Source organism: Agelaius tricolor, unplaced genomic scaffold, assembly GCF_023055355.1.
Source record: "Agelaius tricolor isolate 1412-34295 unplaced genomic scaffold, bAgeTri1.0.p SCAF_1, whole genome shotgun sequence".
NCBI lineage: Eukaryota > Metazoa > Chordata > Aves > Passeriformes > Icteridae > Agelaius > Agelaius tricolor.
The window spans coordinates 58,924,911-58,945,331 of NW_027269261.1; the positions used below are offsets into that span (position 1 = coordinate 58,924,911).

Below are 20,421 nucleotides of genomic sequence, written 5' to 3' on the forward strand. Positions count from 1 at the left end.
TTGCTCTTTTTTGTGGTTTAAAACTATTTTTTTTTTAGGATTTCTGGTAAGATACATATTGCATGGCTTACTAAGCAGCAGCAGGGTTCACAGTTTTATTGTTTCAGAGGAACAATACATTTTATGTCTCAATATTGGGAACTCAGACTTTTAGTTAAAAAGAGATTTTTACTCTTGTGAAAACTTAAAATTTATACTAAGATAAACTGGTTTGCTTGGAAGGACAGAAGAAAAATGCTCTTATGTTCTGGTATCTGTGGAGTATTTAGGTAGCACTGCAAATAGGCACAAACACTGAAGGACAGAACAGAGAGCTGTGGAGTTTAGGGAATGCTGTCCACAAGGTAATAAATTAAAAGCTGCCTCAGAATTCTACAATACATTTTAAATGTACACACATTTGAGAAGACATTTCATACTATCTTTAGTAAATGCTGGAATCAGGATAAATTAAACCACTTTCCACTTTTCCTGTGTCCTACTCAAAAGTCATAGTAGACCTTTTCTGTTCTTTAAAGGCACTAATTTATTTTAATCTAAAATGTCAAATATATCCATTACATGTCTAGAAACTTATTTTACAGCAGACCCAGATACATACCTTGTGCTGATAATTGATAATGATTTAAGTGCATTTGTTAGCCAGGAGTCTGTCAGAGCTTCAATCTCTGCTCTTAATTGCAACCATGCATCTCTTTTAGCCGGACCCAGGAGTCCTTTAATGTAAGAAAAGTGCGAAAAATAGAATTAAATTCTGTATCAGATAGCATTTATGGTCATTGTTTCTATTTTAAATTCCATTACAACTTGAAAAAAATATCAAAGAGAAAATCTATTGTCTTCAATGATCAGGAAATCATAGATTTTATTTGTACTTCACTATATCAAGGAATGGCAAATAGTATTTCAGATAATAATAGTAATTAGTTGCATTTCTTTATGTATCAGGCTGCATTTCAAAGTATTCCTTTCAGAAACATATTTTTAAACCAGCTCCTCCCACATACCTTATTCTGAAATTATCACAGGCAGTGACAAGGAGACCCATGTCATTGGGATCAGAGGTGAAGATGGTCACAAAAGAAGATACTTTAGAAAAAACTGTTTAAAACTGACCTACTTATGACTCTGCAGATAGTACACGTACAGAAATACATTTGTTTGCTGATGACTTGCTCTTCATGTCCTGTTGTAATTGGTTCCTTTTACAACATTTAGAGTCTGAAATGGCTGCACATCTTATGTTCTCGTATCTCAGTTGGTCCTTAAAAGTTAGTCCTCAAAAATCTCTTTTTGGGTATAAATTGTCAGACATTTAAAAATACCCAGCCTATTGAATGTTGAGACATGAATTTGCTGGAACCAACATATTTTAAATGTAGATTTGGAAGAGCAGGGAAATAGGTTTCCTGACCTTTAGTTTCCCTCTTCTCTTTCACACCCTGCATGTGATGATGACTGTCTTCAAAAATCAGAAGTGAAATAATCTAAAAATATATGGATTAATCTTGCCTTCTGATAATTTCTAGCAGCTCTTTTGAAATAAACAAATACAGATAAGCTAAAAAAATCATTAAAAAGGCTAAGATGTGGAGGACAACTGAAGAAACCTGCCCATTAAGGATGGCTTATATTTCAGATGCAGGATATGTGGGAGACAATAAAACCTTTTTTAATCCAGTGCACCACATATCTGCACTCTATTTGCAATGTTTTGTTCCTCTCAGTGTGTCTCCCTGTGCTATGCTCTTGGACTTGTTCTCTTATCACTGTAAAAGGTTTTATGAAATGCAGCAGCTTCAGAATCTTAGATGCATCAGGAGATACAAGAAAACCCAGTAAACTCTTGGTTAACACTGTTTCAAGAATTATTAGTATATAACAACTCTATTCACAACACCAATGAAAGGCAAAGTAGAGCAAGTGAAAGTCAGCCCTCTACTACCACACTTTGGTCCTATTGCTTCACCCTGTGGTAAGGAAAGACTGAACTTCTGAGAGTGAAAATACGTGACTGTAGCAATTATTGAAGACTTTCAAGTATTCTCTGTTCCTACAGTCTATTGTTGAGGGGGTCAGTCAGCACATTTCCCTCCTCAGAAGAAGGCTGTCTGTCTCTGCAAGGCACACAGGACTATCCAGGACAGATTCTTTTGGCTCTGCTGCCCGATTGCCTACAATTTGCTGGTGCAGACATATGTGAGTCCATTAATTAAAACAGTAACAGCAAAGTTGTTGTCCCAAATGAGATTTGGACTTATTGGAGACAAAATTGTGTAAGCTACATAGTCAACAAAAGGAGCTACTGGCATGGCAGTGATAGAATTTTCTTGCATCCTCTGGTGAAAACAGACTAGTAGGTACCCAGCAGAAAGTTTAGGCAACAGTGTTGTTATGTTTCATGATCCAACCAGATCATGAAAATGTAGGATGGAAATAGCCATCCACAACCAATTTGTGCTGCGAAACTACACAAAATCTTTCTTAGAACAACAGCAAATCTGAGGTAGTCTAAGTGGTTCATCAAATCAGTAAGGTAAGACTAGCTGGCTCTGAGGGAGGAAAATGAGCTCTGTGGAAGCTAAATGGGAGCTTGCTTTGTTTCCCCAACTGCATTTCCCCTGCAGAACAGCATGTGGCTTTGCCTTTACAGTCAGTAGCTTTCAACAGCCATTGGTTCAGTCATATCACTCTCCATTCCCTCTGTGGCTTGCCAGGCTCCTTCCCTGGGTGGCAGCTCATCACCATGCAGTTTAGACTGATCAGCATTCAAAGTTGGTTTTGATAATTGAACTCACCTCCTATGTTGTTCTTGTAAGTATTATACAACTCTTTTACTCTTCTGTAACGGAAAGCCAGCTTCCTCATCCAGTCCACCCCTCCTCTTACACCTGTTGGCAGACAAAGGTTTGCACTACTTGCAGCTGCATGGAAGCCATCAGTTGCAAAACTGTAGGTACTGCAAACACCCAAAATACAGTAAAAATAAATACAATGTATTCCTGTAAATGCTCAAATTAATTCATCTTAAAAAAAAGAAAAAAATTTTTCTGTATCTTACCTTAGGTCTTGTCCATTATCATCTGAAGAAACATCATCTATATGAACTTGATCACATTCCTGTTAGAAAGAAAGCAAACCCAAATGACAAATTTATCTTATGAGAGAGTGCAATCATCATTCCTGGAAGTGTCTAAAAGTTGTGTGGATGTGGCACTTGGGGACACGCTTTAGTGGCGAGCACGGTGGGCTGGGCTAATGGTTGGACGAGGGGATATTAGAGGTATTTTCCAACCCGAACGACTCTGTGCTCACCACAGGCTCAGTATGGATGAAGAAACAAGCAGTGCAGGCCACTGGCTGCACCAGAAGGTGGCAGCCTGTGCACACCCACAGTTTCCTTTGCCATGAACACCTTTGAAAGAGTAAACTTCAACTTCTACAGTGTGAATCACCAGTTAAAACAGACCTTTTAAAAAAACAATATACAATTTTGGGGTGATTTTTAGGAGTAAAATTATCTTAATTGTAAAGCCACCAAAATTGTAAGTCTCATTTACAGCCTTCCTAGTGTACCAATACTTGAAAAATCACATAAACCTTATTTTCTCACTCCCTATAAGCAATTGATGGTGAACCTCAACAGGCACAAAACTTATGTTAAGTAGTTTGAACACTTATCAGGTTCTTATTTAAATTTATGTGAGTGCCTTTGGCTGGAAAATCACATATAATCAGCAATCCTACAGAACTTGATTATTTCCTGGCTTTGGAAGGGATGGAAAGAACTCAAGCTAACTGAGGTACATTGGAAATATGAATTCCTCTCCAAGATGGTTTTACAATTGGACAGCTATCAAATATCTTTATCTGCACAGTGGTTAGAGCACAAAGATAAGAAATTGTGGTGAAAACAAAAGTAAATATATAATCCAAACTATCATGCGTTATATAATTGTTTTCAATAGTTGCTGGAACTAACATCTTAACCCAAAGACACACCTGAAATTCAGTGGCCCTTTAAGTCAGCACTTAATTCAGGCTCTCTGTGACATGCATGGGTATGTCCTTCTAGGTTTCCAGTCTTTCTCTCATAACAGTGGTAAATTGTACAGATAAAGGATAAATCTGAACAGAGGAGTGATTTCTAAATATGTGAGCCACAAGTTCCTAGAGTGTGAATTTAGGGAATTATCATTTCATCTTTCTACTTTGTTTGCTTTGCAATGAGCAAAAACTTAAGAGACTTCTACTCGAATGAACTAAGCTGTTAAAAAAGAGACAATTATGTATAAAACAAATACATAAAATTTAATTTTCAAATACATAATTTCATTGCATCATACAAGCAATTACAATCTAAAATATTGGGTCAAAGCTAAAAGAAAGAGTTACCAAGCTCTGCTTATGTGGCTTATTCCATTAAGATAGAGCTGTGTTCAAGGAACAGGAATGAAGCATTTCTCCCCTCACTGGAGAAAGAAAATTTTTTAGATCAGTCTGAGGAGATTATCTTGAGCTGTAGAATATTTAAAAGATATTTTTGGATGTAAATAGCAGATGAAGAAAGTAAAGGGAATATGGCAGCTGAAATAAAAGATTAATTTCTTTATCTTTATTCATCATTTACACTCCAGAAAAAAAATGGAACTATGCTTCACCCAGTGTAGGATAGGAACTCAAAAATCAGAAAAAAAGCCTGCTGGGAAAAATTCTGACTCTGTATTTTGCAACATCTGGGCAATATCTGGCTTCCTAATCACATTCACAGATTTCCTTGGAATTCATAAAAGTATTAAGTTTAAAAGTTTAAAAATCTTGTGGATATAAAGGTATACTAATTAAATGGAAAGCACACAAAAGCCTTGATGGATAAGGAGTGTCTGCTGATGTTTGGGTTTTGTTAAGTCTTTCAGCTACATTGTTCCAGCCTTGAAAATTCTAGGTAACTGTTCTGCTGATAATTTCATTATTAAGTTAAATGAGTGGGCGGCAAAGGCTCAGCTGTTTAATTTTTTTGTCTCACAGTTGGCTCATTGTGATTCTGTGACTGACTCCAGAAACAGGATGAGGGGGCCATGCAGTTTTCTGATTACTCATCCCCTTGTCCCTGCAAGAAGGTTGTTAATATAGGAGTTAACATATAAGTTATATAGGAGATCAAACCCAACAGAACTCTCCAACTTCCTCTTTTTCCCCCCTCCTCTTCTCCTCTGGATCTATGGGTCATCTCCTCTGTACATGCTGACAATGCACATTTTCTGACCAGCAAACAAGCTCATGTGACCCTCACTCATTTTTTTTTTTACTTTGTTTTCTTGTTTACTTATCTACTTCAACTAAAACATTTACCTTTTACAAGTTCACTTACATTGTATGGAAAAATCTTGCTATTAAAACAAAAAAAAGCAGATTGTTTGAGCAGATTTGAGACAGTTCTCTACTTTTCTCAAAAGAAACAGGAAACTGGTGGCACAACACTATGTCTGAGTTTGCCTTTAAATGACACCAAAGAGTTATGGGAAAGAAAGCAAGCTCTTTGTCAACTTAAATATTAAGGTAAAATACTTTTCACATCAGCTACAGTACTGGTTAAGCTCAAGTCACAGCGGCCGTCAGTGCAACGACAACACTAAGAAACAGAAAAATACATTTCCTATTAGAGCAAATACAGGAAAGGAATCTAAGTATAGTATCTAGCTTTTGTTTGAAGCAATACTAATTAAAATTATATCTGAATGCAGTCAATTCTTTGCAGCAATTTTTAGAACCTGAAAATTTGAGAGTAAAGAATCAATACATCATCCATAAAACTTGTCATCTTGGACCAGACAATAATTTCATTATCCAGTAAAAACACTGACTTACCACGCTGAACACAAAACTGCACTATGCTTTCTTAGGCTATACCAAAAAGCCCTTTTAATATATATGTTTCAGTCTCTCTTAAAACTAGTCTTACCTGCCTCCCAAATTCTGAGACTTACCTAAATCTTATTTTTAATTTCTCATTTCTATTTCTAGTGAGAGAAAAAAAAGGACAAAATCTCTAAAATATGATAGGATAATGATAAAAATTGAAATATAATTCAGTGTGTTTGAAATGAATACTTTTTCTTTTCATTGACCTGAGAGTGGAGTGGAATAATGGAGTTGGAAGATTCATGTCCGAATTACTACTTGCAATTTGCAGAAATTGTTTTTTAGTGTGTGTAATAGGCCTTATCAACATTTCTAAACGCTGTCTTAGAATTAATTCTGAGATATGAAGAAAAACTCAATTTTATTCCTTACCTGGTTGAAAAGATAATGCCTTAGTTTGGCCATTACTATAAATCTGAGTCCCATCCCTAAGCCTTGTTTAGGCACATGAACTTTCTGGAACACCAGACTCCAATTTTCATGGCAAAACACCAACAGCCCTCCCGAGTGATACTTCTCAAGCTAACTAAAATTTATACCCTGAGAATGCAGTAGCTGGAGAACAGCCTAGCCTGAAATAAAAGTGCAGCTTGGCTGATTAGAACATGGGTTACTGGGTCAGCAGGGAGTGTCTCAGCAGATCGGAATTTCTGCACCAGCAGTCGCTGCAGTGACACGGATTTGCATAGAGGAAGGAAAACTTTATTTTTGTATGTGGTAACTTCAATAACTTGGTTATTATTCCTAGAACCTGCTATGCAGTGTTTGTAACCAAGAAAGACAGGAAAAAAAGAAAGTTTAGAGATGTAGGGACTGGAGTAAATATTACAGGTACACAGGTTCAGTAGTACTTCACAGTTGTCATGTCCAGAGCCACGAGGTTTACTGTGGGCTGAAGATGAAAGCAAGACAGAAGGCGTGGGACCTGAGGGCTCACCACTGAAAAAGTGACATGATGAACAGATAAGCAATCTGTCTGCCTAGCAAATAAAGGCCTGTCTCATTTCCTCCAGTGAGAACTGAAGGTCTCGTGTCTTGATGGCCACAATCATCAGCAGCTCAGCACTCATTTCTGCTCCCCTGGGGGAGGACAGAGAGAGGAAGACAGAGAAAGAGACTGGGGAGAGGAGGGGAGATGAGGGAGAGAACCCAAGTCAGACTCTGGGAATTCTCAGAATTCTCATCATGCAGATGCATTTAAATATTCAGTAATGGCCACGTGCTCTGCAAACAGATTTAAACAGACAGGTTTATCCATCAGCATATTAAAGGTTGCCTCTACATGCTTGGGCACTTTATCCTTTTTGCTAAGAAGATAGAAAATTCCTGGTCTTCTCACACACAGAGAAATGTATGCGTACAACTCATTTCAGCACACGAACTTTGGAATTTTGGTAATTTTGTAAGAGAGTTGGTTTTGAGGCCAAGATGAATTCTAGGCCATAAAGTACAAAATATCTTGTAGAAATTGAGATTATTAAATATATATATATATAAATTGCTTTTAATCAAATCAAACGGATTGATTTACAAGACTCTCTGAGACAGTTCCCAAGTACTATTTATTTATTTATCTAAAGCTGGGAACTGTTCAAGCTCTGGAATGAGCTGGGATATGAGTTTTTGGACAGGGGTATTAAAACCATCCTATGAAGATTAGCCAAAATATAATGATCCTCCTATGATAGCCGAACTTGTGATCTACAGTCAAAATAAATAATGAGAGAAAGGAATGAAGGTTCAGAGGCCATAAGTAGAATAAAGAGGTATGGAAAGAGGGCAAAGCCCCATTTTGCTGAACTCTTCCACTTGAACTCAGCACAACATTGAAGAACAGATTCTACAGAATGGCTTAAATTTCATTCATGCCACATAAACTCTGAACATGCAGGGGCAAAGATCTGCTAAAAAGAAACTTAAGAGATGCTTTAAAAAATTTATTTGGAACCTCTCCCTGGTACAGGGCACCAGAAGGAGACATTCACTGAATGTACTTACATTGTCAAGAGATGCCTCTCTAGAACTGCAATAAAGCACACACTGAGAAAGGCATGTCCATGGCTTTACTTTCTTTGGTTTCTGCTGCTGCAAGGAGGAAGTGCAGTTCAGGTGTGGGGTGAAGTAGATTCCAATTTCTTGACTTAAAAAGAGCTAAGAATAAATGAGATCTGCAAGGGATGATGAAGACAACCACAAACTGGTACCTTCTGTTTTTCTTACTACCTTCTTGATGAAGGAACAGAAGACAAAATCAACATCCCAGTGGATGGAAAAATTTCACTTATCTTTATTTTGCCTATTCAGTCACCAGAGACCTTTCTCTACGTTTCAAAACAAAACCTCAAAGTCTTCCAGCTCCCATTCATGGCAAGTGTCTGTCTATGGAGTGAAGTCTGGGATCTACTCTTAGTAAGACAACAACCTGTTTGGACCAGCAGAAGGTCTGAAAAACCCCTGGGTTAATTTGAAAACTGTTTTTCACCCTGTGTTTTGACACACGTGGTTGTAGGCTGTCAATGTCCATGTTAACAGACCCAGACACTAAGAGTAAAATGAAAAGCCTGTGAAGCTCAGCTACAAGCCTGCTTCCCAGACCACTTTCTCTGTGAGAGTCCATCCATGTCCTTTGACAGGTGAGCTGCCCACAGAGGGCACTTCCTAGGAAGAGATCTCTCCTTTTTCTGACCAATTGCCAAATTATATTCCCTGGCTATATTGTGACAATACATTGATTGCCTGGTTACCTTGGGAAGAGATCACTGATCAGAACATCTATCACAGTCCCAGCTCTCTGATGCTGCATTCTTTGAGGTAAATGAGGAATATTCTACATTTTTAACAACAAGTACAGGGGCTTGTAGCCAAAAGGCTGCTCAAGAGAAGAATAGTGTCTTCTAGTCAGATGAGGGCACCCACTGAAAGCAAATGAATATGGAGAACCTCAAGAGAAGAACGTGAGGCATGTATGTTACCATCCTGGAAATGACAGCAGACAGCTTTACACAAATGGAAACCAAAAAAGATGTACAAAGAAAGGAATGGGTAGTTTGCAGATTCTCTCTCTCACTGAGTTTCACAGAAGGACTCTGGTGCCATTGGAAGTCAGTGCCACTGGATAACCTCTCTCTGATTAGAGTACGACAAACCCAAAAACTACATAGGCAGAAATGTCACACACAATAAACACTAATGCACAACAAAGCCACTAAGTTAAAAATCAGGAACTGGTGCTAGCATTCCTTTGATTCTTACCTCTAAATCATTAAAAAATAAATGTGTGTCAGCAAGATTAAAAATCATTTCTTCCATTCGTAGTCCAAGGGTCACTGCCATGGGTGGATCCTTAAAAAACAAGAAACAAGATTAGCTATTACATACCTCTAAGTTATATAAGAATTACTTAAAAAATTTATGTATATAAAGGGTTTTGAAAAATTAACACTGTAAGAAATTTCCCTGAAATCCTTTCAGTATTAAGCTATTTTAATATAATGCTGTAATAAGACACTGCTGAACCTCTGTTTGTGAGAAAACTCAGAGAGCTGTGGATGTTAAAAAATCAAATTTTTTAAAGCTGAGCAATTTGCAAACTGCCTGAACTGACAGGAAAAAATCTGGTGGCCATAAACATAAACATAAACAAGTATAAAGAAGACTGGAAATAGGGACAGCACTTTTTATAAAAGATGTATGCAGGAACATATTCCTGTGAAAAGCATATATAAGTTTGTTGTTTGCTACAGATCCCTTCATTGCTGATGAAACACAGGAATCCTGTCCCTGGATAAGATTAATTCAAAATGTGGCATTTGTTTGTAGGTCGTCTTTCACACTCTCAAATTGCTCTGCCTCAGCAAGACACCACAAATCTCCTGATCTGCAATAACACTGTCTGAGAGCATTAAGCATACAGCTAAGGCAAGGTAATGAATTCAAATTGTCTGGGTTTGCTAGGAGAGAGGTAAAGCAGATTTGTGTTACCTTACAGTTGGTTTAGAGTAACAGTCCCTGGTGCTTTGCTGACACCTAGTAATTAGTTTGGTTGTTTACTCAATCATCTGCCTGAGCTTGTGGGGTTCCATTAACTTTTTTATGCTTAACACAACTGCAGTGGACTTTTAAAACACATGCGGTCCTCTTCTCATCAAAATATGAAAAAAATATTTCATCATTTAATCTCTGACTGACATGAGCAAATTTTCAGAAATCCCTTCTTGAGATTTAAAGTCTAAATATTTACCAGCATGTAGCAACAAAATCTCACAAAACCTCAAATGATCATTTGTTAGCATTAGGATTAAAGGCTTCCCAACCAGGATCAAACACTCACTACTCCAGGGCTTTGCAATGACAAAATAAAAGATGACTTCTGCATTCAAGCACTTAATAACTAATGGTAAAATCTGAAACACTGACATACTTTGACTCTTGCTCATGAAAAATTCATACTTGAAGGGGAGAATAGTGTTCAAGAAGTTGTAATGATCCAAAGTTAAACCCAATTCTCTGGCAGTGAAAGGAAATATTTTTATGTAGACCCTTGAACTGATTTAGACTACCTTTCAGAAGCAAAAAACAAATGCAATTTGGAAGAGAATTTTATCCATTCTGTCTTCTGTAGTAATGTTAACTGGACTTGAAAGTCACATGGCTGAAGGCAGCACCAAGTGCAAAGGTCAGATTTCCAAGAGGATGATTAAGGAACACCATTAACAGATTAGCAAAACTCATGTTAGGCACTGAGAACACAAATCAGCAAAATACCCAGGACTCACGAGATTCCTCATCAAGCCATAATGCTTTTATCAAAATGTCATCACATATAAGCATGTGTTTGTCTCTTTCATTTGCATTTTCTGTGCATTGTAAACTATAAATCTTTTTTCTCTAGATACAATATAGAAGAGAGTATTTGCAATACACTTTTTTACCTCAATCCCATGAACACTAAAGCATGTGAATAATTTTATGCACAGGTGGTAACTCATTATTATTTATAAAAGTTATTCACTGGAGTGCTTCCAAAGCTGGAATCTCAGACATTTCATTCTCGGGCTCTTTTTTACCCCTTCCTGGGTAAAAGCAGACTTGAATGCAGAAATTTCCTGTAACGTTTTCTGTTATAATTCTATTTGTTTTTACAGAAACTACCAACTATGTATGACAATTTCCTGCCTTGCCTAGTATAGTTGAAAAATGTAAATGTGACAAAGCTCTTATGATTTTCTTATTAATAGTACTTTTGTAACCAGTTATGCCTGACTATTACTATTAAAATTATATTTCCTACATTCCTGTTTTGACAAAGGCATGAGAAGGCTATTGCTAGGTATGGTATGTAGAATAAAATAAAGCAAAGCAAAGGAAATTCATTTCAGCTTAGCATAAAATCACTCTGAGATCTCCCTGTACAACTTAGGGAGAATTGCTGGAATTGAATGCTCAAGATATGAACAATTCTTCCCTTAATAAATTGGCCAAAATTTTGCATTGCAACTGTTTAACAAGAATTAAAAATTATGTTCCATCCAGCTCTTGCCAGGTTAAGTTCTTTCCTTCACATAAAAAAATAGACAAGAAAGCAGATTTTTAAGGGTCTTGTGGCTTTATAGTGTTTGCACAATATGGAGGAATATGCCAATCATCATTTTCTGTCTTTCAGCCTGAAGCAGAAGTTACAGACTGATTCAAGTGGCACAAAGGACTGAGTGTTGAAAAGAAAGCAAGAAACTTGCAGTTGATACAGAACTTAGCGCAGCAAATTGAAAAACTTAGTAAGAGGCAGACTGAATTTTTGTCAAAATTGTATTTTGTGCTACTCTGCACAAGCACACACAATAGAGGAAAAAAGGATTAATAAAAAATTGGGAAGTTTTCTCCAGATAATTCACAGAACAAAGAACAACTCTTTGGCCTGCAGAGGTATGATGTTAGCCAGATATCATTAGTGTGCAGAAGAATCAAGACCAGCTACACAACTTCTGTACACCTAAATACAAATTACTTTAGTTATGTTAAGATGAAGGCACTAAACTGGAGCCAGACTGTCTGTCTGTGGACTTCTGTACCAGACTGGTCCATCCATTGGAATGCCTCCTGGGAGACTAGATAAAAATATCTTGGGAGGACCAATAGTGAAATGTTTTGATCAAGTGGAGAGTAACTGGAATAAAGCCCCAAAAGCTCAGTGTCCATTAGTGGAAGAGATGTATTTAATACTGTCTTGGAATGTCAGGTTTCAGCACATGTTAAAAATAATTTCATTTCTTGGGAAAAAAACTGCAAACACCAAAGTGACTTTAATAAAACCTTGGAAAACAAAGAGATAGACTGCCAGATAGATTCATTGTGACAGGAATTTGCATGCATGAAGCCTTAAAAATAAGCAAGAAAACAAGCAAAATTTTAAGGAGTTATTTTCATTGGATGGCTGTCCTGCACAGACTTAAAACAAAACTGACCTCAGGAAAAAGTGGAAATGCTAATGTTAAGTACCAATATTTTAGCTTAAAGAGACTTCTCTATATTATGTAGGAATCTTAGATCTAAGTTCAGCCCTCACTCTCTCATAGGGGACACTTGTCCCAGGAGAAATTCATGTGGGTGGTGATGGAGGAAGAGAACACATCTCTTCTTGGTAACTGTAGCTGGTGGCTGATGAAGGAAAACTCACGTACTCCATAGGGAGTTTCTGTTCCATGCTCTCTAGAAGGCAGTAGGAAAATCAACTCAGATGTCTCAGACAAGGAGGGAGTGAATGGAGAGGATAACTGGAGGTGATGAGAGATACACTATTAATACAAGTGGACAAGAGAATATTTAGGAGTGAATTTGGGAATGCCATTATGGATGTTAATGGTGACAAAGCTTTTTTGTTTAATGAGCAGACAAGCAGACACTGAGCAGTAAAAAGCTTCTCAGCCCTTTCCAGAAAAGTGCACCTTCTAGAGAAGGTTAATGAGGCTTCCCTGACAGCTGTCATTTGCAATGTTACAAAAAAATGGCCAAATATGATCATCAAGTGTGGATTTGTTTTGATTTTTGCACTTGGAAATCACATTCTCCGTCTTCTAAGCTCACAAAGGAATTTTATTCTTCTTCTAAACAGTTGCACTTTTGAGTCACAGCATTAATCTGGGAATCCTTGCCCTCTGGATTGACCTGGGAGAAATGAATAAAATATAAATGCTTGGAGCTAGAAAAACTCCAGCTTAATCATCCTTCAACCAGCAAGAATAACTGGAATGCAATGGAACAAAGAATACACACTGTTCACACGGAATAAGAATGTACCTCATAAACTTTTAAGAGATGATGACATCTCCTAACAGATGTCCTGTCACATCCATAAATGCTCACTTAAGAGCTCAGCATTGTAGAAAACCTTATCTGTCAACTGGTGCTCAGCTGCAAAAACCATCATCATCCACACAAGTCATAATGTAACAGCTCCAATGCCAATGTTCACAATTTGCTACTGCAGTAAGTAATTAAAAATAGAAGTGGACTGGTTTCATGAAGTACAATGCAGATGAGCAAATGAGTGGAAAAGTGAGAGGTGATCTTACTGCTGGAAGGCAGCACAGCTTTCCTGAAACCTAACACAGGTGTAGTGTAGTTTTTATTCTCTTTCTATGTTAGCCCAGTAGAATAACCAATATATCAAAAGCCAGAGAGAAACAGCCACAGGTAGACAACAGCAAGGCCTGGAATATTCTCCTGGGAAATCTCTATATTTTAAATGCAGAAGTGATACACTGGCCAAATTCTGGCCAAATCTCTTCCAGTTCAGTTGGGTTTAAAGCTATACTCTACTGGCACCCAGATAAGCAGCAGCAATTTGCCCCATTTTTAAAGAGATGCTTAAGGTCACATCCTTCAGCAAATCACTAACTCTGTTTTAGCATGGTTATTATAAAATTTTGATATGAAATAATTATCCTAGAAAATTTTGACATCATTCCATGCAAAGTGCTGTACAAGTATATACCAAGGAGAGTGTCCATTCTCAGCTTCATAAATCCTTAGGCGTAAGTCAGAAATCTGCTGTTCTCTTGGCAAAAACACAACCTGAAACTTGCCTACTGGATCCAGGCCTTCCAAATAATCTCTGCCAATGAAAGCCCTCCTTGCCTAAGGAGATACAGCTTGGACTTTCCCTTTTCTCTTCTACTCCAACCACTTGTTAAACTGTAGAAATCTTTTGAAAGTGTTTGTTTCCAGATACAACTGCAGCTCTCAAGTGCTCCTGTGCTCACATGTGGATCCCTATGCCAGGCCATAATATGCTGCACCTCCTCTCACTGCATCCCTGTGCAGCCTGAACTGCAGCAAAATAGAGAAATTAAAAGACTAATTCCTGATTTTTTTTTTCACCCCGTATTCAAAAAACCAGGAATAAGCTGGTGAAAACAAGGAATGAAAGTTTTTATGTCAATGAGTACATGAGAAAGAACTGAAGGTGAATATTCTTGCCTGTTTGTATATTCCCACTAGCTCTATACTCAGCATCTCACTCCTTCTAAGTATGAAGTGAGAACACTTGGTATAAGAAGTTGCCTTTCCTTAAAGCAATGTTTGCTTTAACGACACACTATTCTCATGTAAAAAAATTAAAATGGGGGAAGGGGAAAATTCTGCTTGTCCTGCAAGGTTTTTTTTTTCCTTGACTATTTAATAAAAAATGGGCTCATGAAATGTATGTGGAAGAACATGGTATTCAGAGCTGAGCATCTGCGTGACATTAGATGCCTTTACTTTTTAAAATCAGACAGCAAATCATCACAGTTAAATAATTTACTATCTTCACTATTTTACACTACCCTGTTTCTTTTTTCATGGTAAGGCAACAATTTTATACCACCTTATCCAAGACAAACTGTTCTCTCAAAAATTTTGAAAGACCTATGTGATAACAAGACTTCTGCTGACAACCTCACAATTCTTGGAGCATTTACTCTCATAGCAACCCAATTCTCATAACAATCCCATCTTCAGTCTGGATTAAGACCTTGTATACAGATGGAAATAATATGCAGAAAAGATAAGGACCATATGTGCTAAAAATGTCATGTACCAGAGCTTAGTGAAGTCTATCTGTGGGACCTTTCACTTCTCCCATTTCTAACCTCTTAGGCACTTAGGCTGAGACACATCCCACCTTAAATTTAGGCAACTCTACAAGGACATGCAAAAGCTAAAGCCTATCCATTATAAGCTATTCCTGTATTCCCTTTCCTACTGCTCTAGTTCCCTTGCAGTCAACAATATTTATATTTGACTTGCACTGGTAGTAACTCATCACACAAGTTCTATGTAAATATGGCAATGGCAGCCACTGCAGGAAGGAAAAGGTCTACTACTTTTATTTTATAGGCTCTGGAAATGACCTACTTGAGTGGATGTCACCTATCAGTATCAGAAAAAAAGAGAGAGAGAGAAAAAAAAGAAAAAGAGGATATTACTTAAGAATTCTGTAATTCTGCACCCTTTGCTTCATTGCCATCCATGGCATTTGACATTTGTTTACTGATGTTGATCTCAGCAGTATAACTACATTAATTTCACTAAGCCTTGAGACACTTTTGGTTTATATAAGACTTTATCTGCTGTCAGTACTACTATCTGTTAATATGCCATTACTAATTTATCCAGAGAAATTACATTTCTGTTGCTGTTTCCAAGACAGTTTTCAAAGTTATCCACAGATGTTTTGTGAACTACAAAATGTGCTGTGTTTTTTAAAACTATGTGTTACAGTTGATTACAGAAACATCCAAAGGGCACAATCAAAAAAGACTGAAAGGAATAACTTTATCTGAAAATAACTTCATCACTGTGACAATTCAGCAAGTCCTGTGGTAGTCTATGGGCTACTGTCAAAGAGATACAAAAGTTCATGTTCAGCTAGGTTTCTCTCTTGTTTTGATGACTATTAATTGGAAATGGTTCTGACAAAGTCACCTTTGTTACAAAAAAGAGCAGAAGAGGATTTTTTGACAGAGTACTGAAAAGTGCACAGATCTGGCACTGGGAAGCTGCAAAGCAAGGAAGGCTGATTTTTATAAGACATGAGTACCTATCCTTATCTTAGCATTCCAGAAATTCAGATTTTGCACTTGGCCTGTGGCTTTTCCTGTTAACTTTCTTTTTTAATAACCAAAAAAGGTTGATTGCATGGAAGACTGGACCCTCTCTGGTTACAATGCACAGGTTCTGGCTTTGGACATTTCTAACCCACTGGTAGGGGAGGGGGTTGTGAAAAGCCTTTCTGTAATGTACTGTTTCTCACATCCATTTCTCAAGCATCTGATTCTGGCTGGAATAAAGATGCTGAAAACATGCTAAACAAGCCCCACATCTGAGACAACATGGACATGATTTTGTTCTTAAAAAGAAATACCTTTGCATTAATTTCACTTGAACAGCACAGCACAGAGAAAACAATAAATGTACATACTGACATCCCCTTCGTCCATTTTCCTCCTTCCACATATTTGTTTTGATTTTTTGTTTTATCCAGGCCCTTAGCTCTACCTGCTCCTGCTGCTACACACCAGACCCTTCTCACCTTGTCCAAGGAGCCATTCCCTGGACTGCCAGCAGCAGCTCTGGAGCTCCTGCAGTCTGCCACTGCCTCTCTTTGCCTCCCGCACTCTTCTTCCTGCTCTCCCACTCACTGCTCTGTGATCTGAACTCCTTTTGGACTCATTGGAGGGGAGAGGATGCTTAAAACTACTTGGGAGAGGGTTTCACTCCTCAGCATTACTCACCCCAGAAGCAGCCAAGGGAACCAAAAATTCAGTGAAAAAGGTGGGGAGTGAAAGAACAACATCTGCAGCTGGCATTGAAATAAGTCAGACTCTTACTCATCCTTTTCAGAAATTTCCTGGTAAATTCACCCACCAGCCCAGTTTATTCTTTCTTCCTCTACTGTTCCAGATATTGTCAGTTTTTTCCATTTATGCACTTCATCTATTATCTCCCAGCAATGTCTCTTCCAGCATATGTCAGGAACCTCATCCTTGTTCCTCTATAAATTCTCCTCTTATTTGCAGCGCTGCTTCAGCCCTGCCTCATGTATTGCACTTAGAGGCTGTGTCTCATTCCTCTCCTAGACTTCTTCACATTAACCCTCTGAAAATGGGGTTTACTGTACACTTTACCTCTAACTTCACCCATAAAGAACACAGAGGTGAAAAACATGTACATAGTCAGGCCAGATAGCTGCAGTGAATTGCCACAAAATTCACAGCTCACATACCTTGCCATACTTCTGTGCATAGGATCCTGTAAGCAACGAATGAAAAACTATGATTGTTTCATCCAAATCCCAAACAAATACACGCTGAAAGCAGAATAGAGGAAAACATTATTGAACAAAAAACATCACAGTCCCACCACCGCACCACCCAGGGAGACTAAAAGTCAACCGACTCTAAAAGTTTAACCATGTACTTATTAATTAAGCAGGTTGTCTCTGAAAATCAGCAATAACAGTGTGTCGTGCATTGTAAAAAGTCAAAAGGCAGTAACTTTTTAACTCTTCAACTATGTCTTATTTGTTCTCTAAAAAGCTTTTCACAAAAGCTCTGTAATACAGATTTCAGAAATGTGACTGGGGGTCAAACATAATTGTTAAGGATAAACAGAACTTTCAGATATTTCTCCGCAAGTCTTACTGATTCAAGATTCTTTTTATTTTTACTGTGTAACTAAAATCTTTGGTGAAAGTGCTATTTGCCACTGCCATATAGAATTCAAATAATACTGTAGTATATAACAGATTATTTTAACTCAGTTTCATTAATTCAATTTCACTCCTTTTGATTCTCACTGGTAAAAATAACAAATAAAAAAACCCAACCAACCAAAAGAAACCCTGAAATGTAAGAGGTTAGAGTTTTCAGCCAGCAAAGTCCCAGCAACAATTTTGTCTTGTGCTGTATCCAGGGCTGGTCAGTGAAGGCAGGGCAGTGGGGCAGGCCAGGGCTGCTGGCTCCCAGAGGAGGGGAGCAGCAGGGGACACATGGCACTGGCAGGCAGCACAGCCTGGTGTCCCTGTGCCACAGCTGGAGTGTCACACACACACACACACACACACACACACACAGGCACTCTGCTTCCTCCTGCTGCTCCTGCCACTGCAAGGCACAGCCATACCTTCACTGAGGTAAGCCGCCTCACTGAAATCTGCTGATATAACTTACAAACACAAGCACAAACTGGTGCCCAAGTATTTAAAAGGCTATGGCCAGGTGATGCTGGATATTCCATTGCATCCATAAATACATGTAATTAAGCGGAGGGATACATTTGAGATTTCCTGTTTCATAAACTAAAAGAAAATGTGACACTTTTGAGTACAGGCTTGTGGTTCTATTGCACAAGAAACTGACAGACATGTAATGCAGAACAGTAAAGTCTCACTGTGCATGCAGATTAAAGCAGCTACTACTCTCTGTTACATTCAGTTAGCAAGACTGAGTCCATAATGTCCTCTAAAATGCTTTAAGCTATTTTCACAGCTGCAGTATTCAGAATTTACACTTCATCAGAAGAAACCTCCACGTTAACATTCATCGATTACCACAGACATACCTCCAAGTCACTGTCTGGAGGGGGTGATGGATTATTCTTCCGCCCTCTACCCCGAGACTTTGACCCAGAACTCCTACATGTTCTCTCATCAAGATCTTTGATTGGCGTGGAGGGGCTCTGCACTGTATCAAACTCTCCTGTAGAGGCAACCAAAATTAGTGCTGGATTTTTAAATAATCAACTTTTTTTCCTCAAAGTTCAACATGTCTGTATGCCAATGACAAGGGACATGTAAAAATGTTGTATAAAAATAATGATAATGTGGTTTCTCTTATGTAGATGGGATCAGCAGATGCCACACACACACATTTGGCTTTACCAACAAAACACTGTAAACCTTAGCAGAATAAGATAAAAATTAAATGACACATATACATGTGCATATACACAAATAGATATGAGCCCAGGCAAAATATCAATATATCCAAGACAGGGGTATTTTAGAAGTCATACTAATGGTTTCTCAAAACATGAAGTGCTTTTTAATTAAAGCAGTTAATTTCCCATGTTTTCAGTTCAGCTAGACTTATTTCCAAGTCCTGCTTTACTTTTACCAGAACACACTTTGGCACTAATCCATGATCCAGAACAGCCAGGCAGCCTCCAGTTTCATGTCTTTCTCCCATGTCACCTGCTCTTTAAAGTAAAGTAAAGTAAAGTTCACTTTTTTCCTTCACCATACCTCAGCCCATAAATTGTCAGAGGAAAGTCATAATATTAAATGCAATATTCCAGTTAGTACCTGAAAGAGCATGAAGTTGCAGTTGCTGTGTTCTGATTGTCTTTCTCTAAGCATGAGGCATTGTGGGCTGTCACAGAGATGTGCTGGGAGGGCCTTTGGCCTGGTATGGCATAGCTCATCTTAACCACACTCAAGTCCATCCCTGACTTACCCATTTAATGAAGCTTAGCATCTTCAGCTTTCAAAACTTCTAGAAATAAATGCAGTTTGGCTAGGTTCCTGAGTGCTAAATGACAAAAAACACCTCCTTCTTAATTTATCCTATTAATAATGATTTGATTTTTCTCCAGAAGAGGAGGAAAGGGTACAGCTTTGATCTGACATCTAGTACAGATTTTGATTCAAGAGCGTCCTTGAGCTGCCTGTAATTGAGCATTCCCGGGCCATGGGTAATATTTGTTAAAAATGCTCATGATGGCAAATATGCAGTATAAATTAACACTTGATACAAACATTTCCCAAAAATCATCTAAGATGCATCTGTTTTTGAGTTGGAATCTAATTTTTTTTTTTTTTCATTTTTACTAAAGAGCATCACTGAGTATCCAGCAGGTGAAGGAGACTGATTTTTCTTCTCTCTTCTGAACTTGCAAGACCACATCTGGAAAAATGTGCAATTTTGGGTCCCCAAGTAGAAGAGAGATATTGTCAAACTGGAGTTAGTCCAGGTGAGGGTCACCACGACAGTGAAGGGGGCTGAGCATTAGTAAAAGAGGTTAAATGACTTTTCATAGAGATATGCAGAGAAAGGACAAGACACACAGGCAGAAATCCCTAAAGAATGGGGAGAGTAGACAGTTCTTGTTGACTCCTCATTTCTATTCCTGGCATGGTGTTGATGTCAGCAAGGTCACAGGAGGCAGGGAAGCAATCAATAGGGATCACATTATCTTGGCTCTTCCCCATAAGAACAGCAAAATGTACTTGGGTAATTACAAATGTATAAGAGGCATCCAAATCAGAATCCCTGTGCAGCAAAAACCTACAATGGCTCCAAAATAAGTTCTGAGTGTGCAAGAGCTCTGTGCAAAAATGGTTTCCTAGATTTTTCTGATCGAGTGGAAAAAATGTACAAAACCAAACCCCCAGAAAGAAAAAGCAAAAACTAAGAAAGTGAAGATGAATGTTTACATTCTTACCACAAAAGTCTTCTTATT

At 38.0% G+C, this 20,421-nt stretch overlaps 1 protein-coding gene across 3 annotated transcripts in view; it reads right to left on the bottom strand.

The window, feature by feature from the left end:
* The window catches only part of EYA4 (EYA transcriptional coactivator and phosphatase 4), a 143,700-nt gene that overhangs the window by 8,297 nt on the left and 114,982 nt on the right, over positions 1-20,421 (bottom strand). For all 3 annotated transcript variants that reach the window (XM_071436273.1, XM_071436281.1, XM_071436291.1), the window contains 6 exons: positions 18,523-18,659; positions 17,186-17,269; positions 9,175-9,264; positions 3,062-3,120; positions 2,799-2,959; positions 602-716 (listed from right to left, as the gene is read on the bottom strand). In XM_071436273.1, coding sequence (XP_071292374.1) covers positions 602-716; positions 2,799-2,959; positions 3,062-3,120; positions 9,175-9,264; positions 17,186-17,269; positions 18,523-18,659 — 646 coding nt within the window. The remainder of the gene's footprint in view (positions 1-601; positions 717-2,798; positions 2,960-3,061; positions 3,121-9,174; positions 9,265-17,185; positions 17,270-18,522; positions 18,660-20,421) is intronic.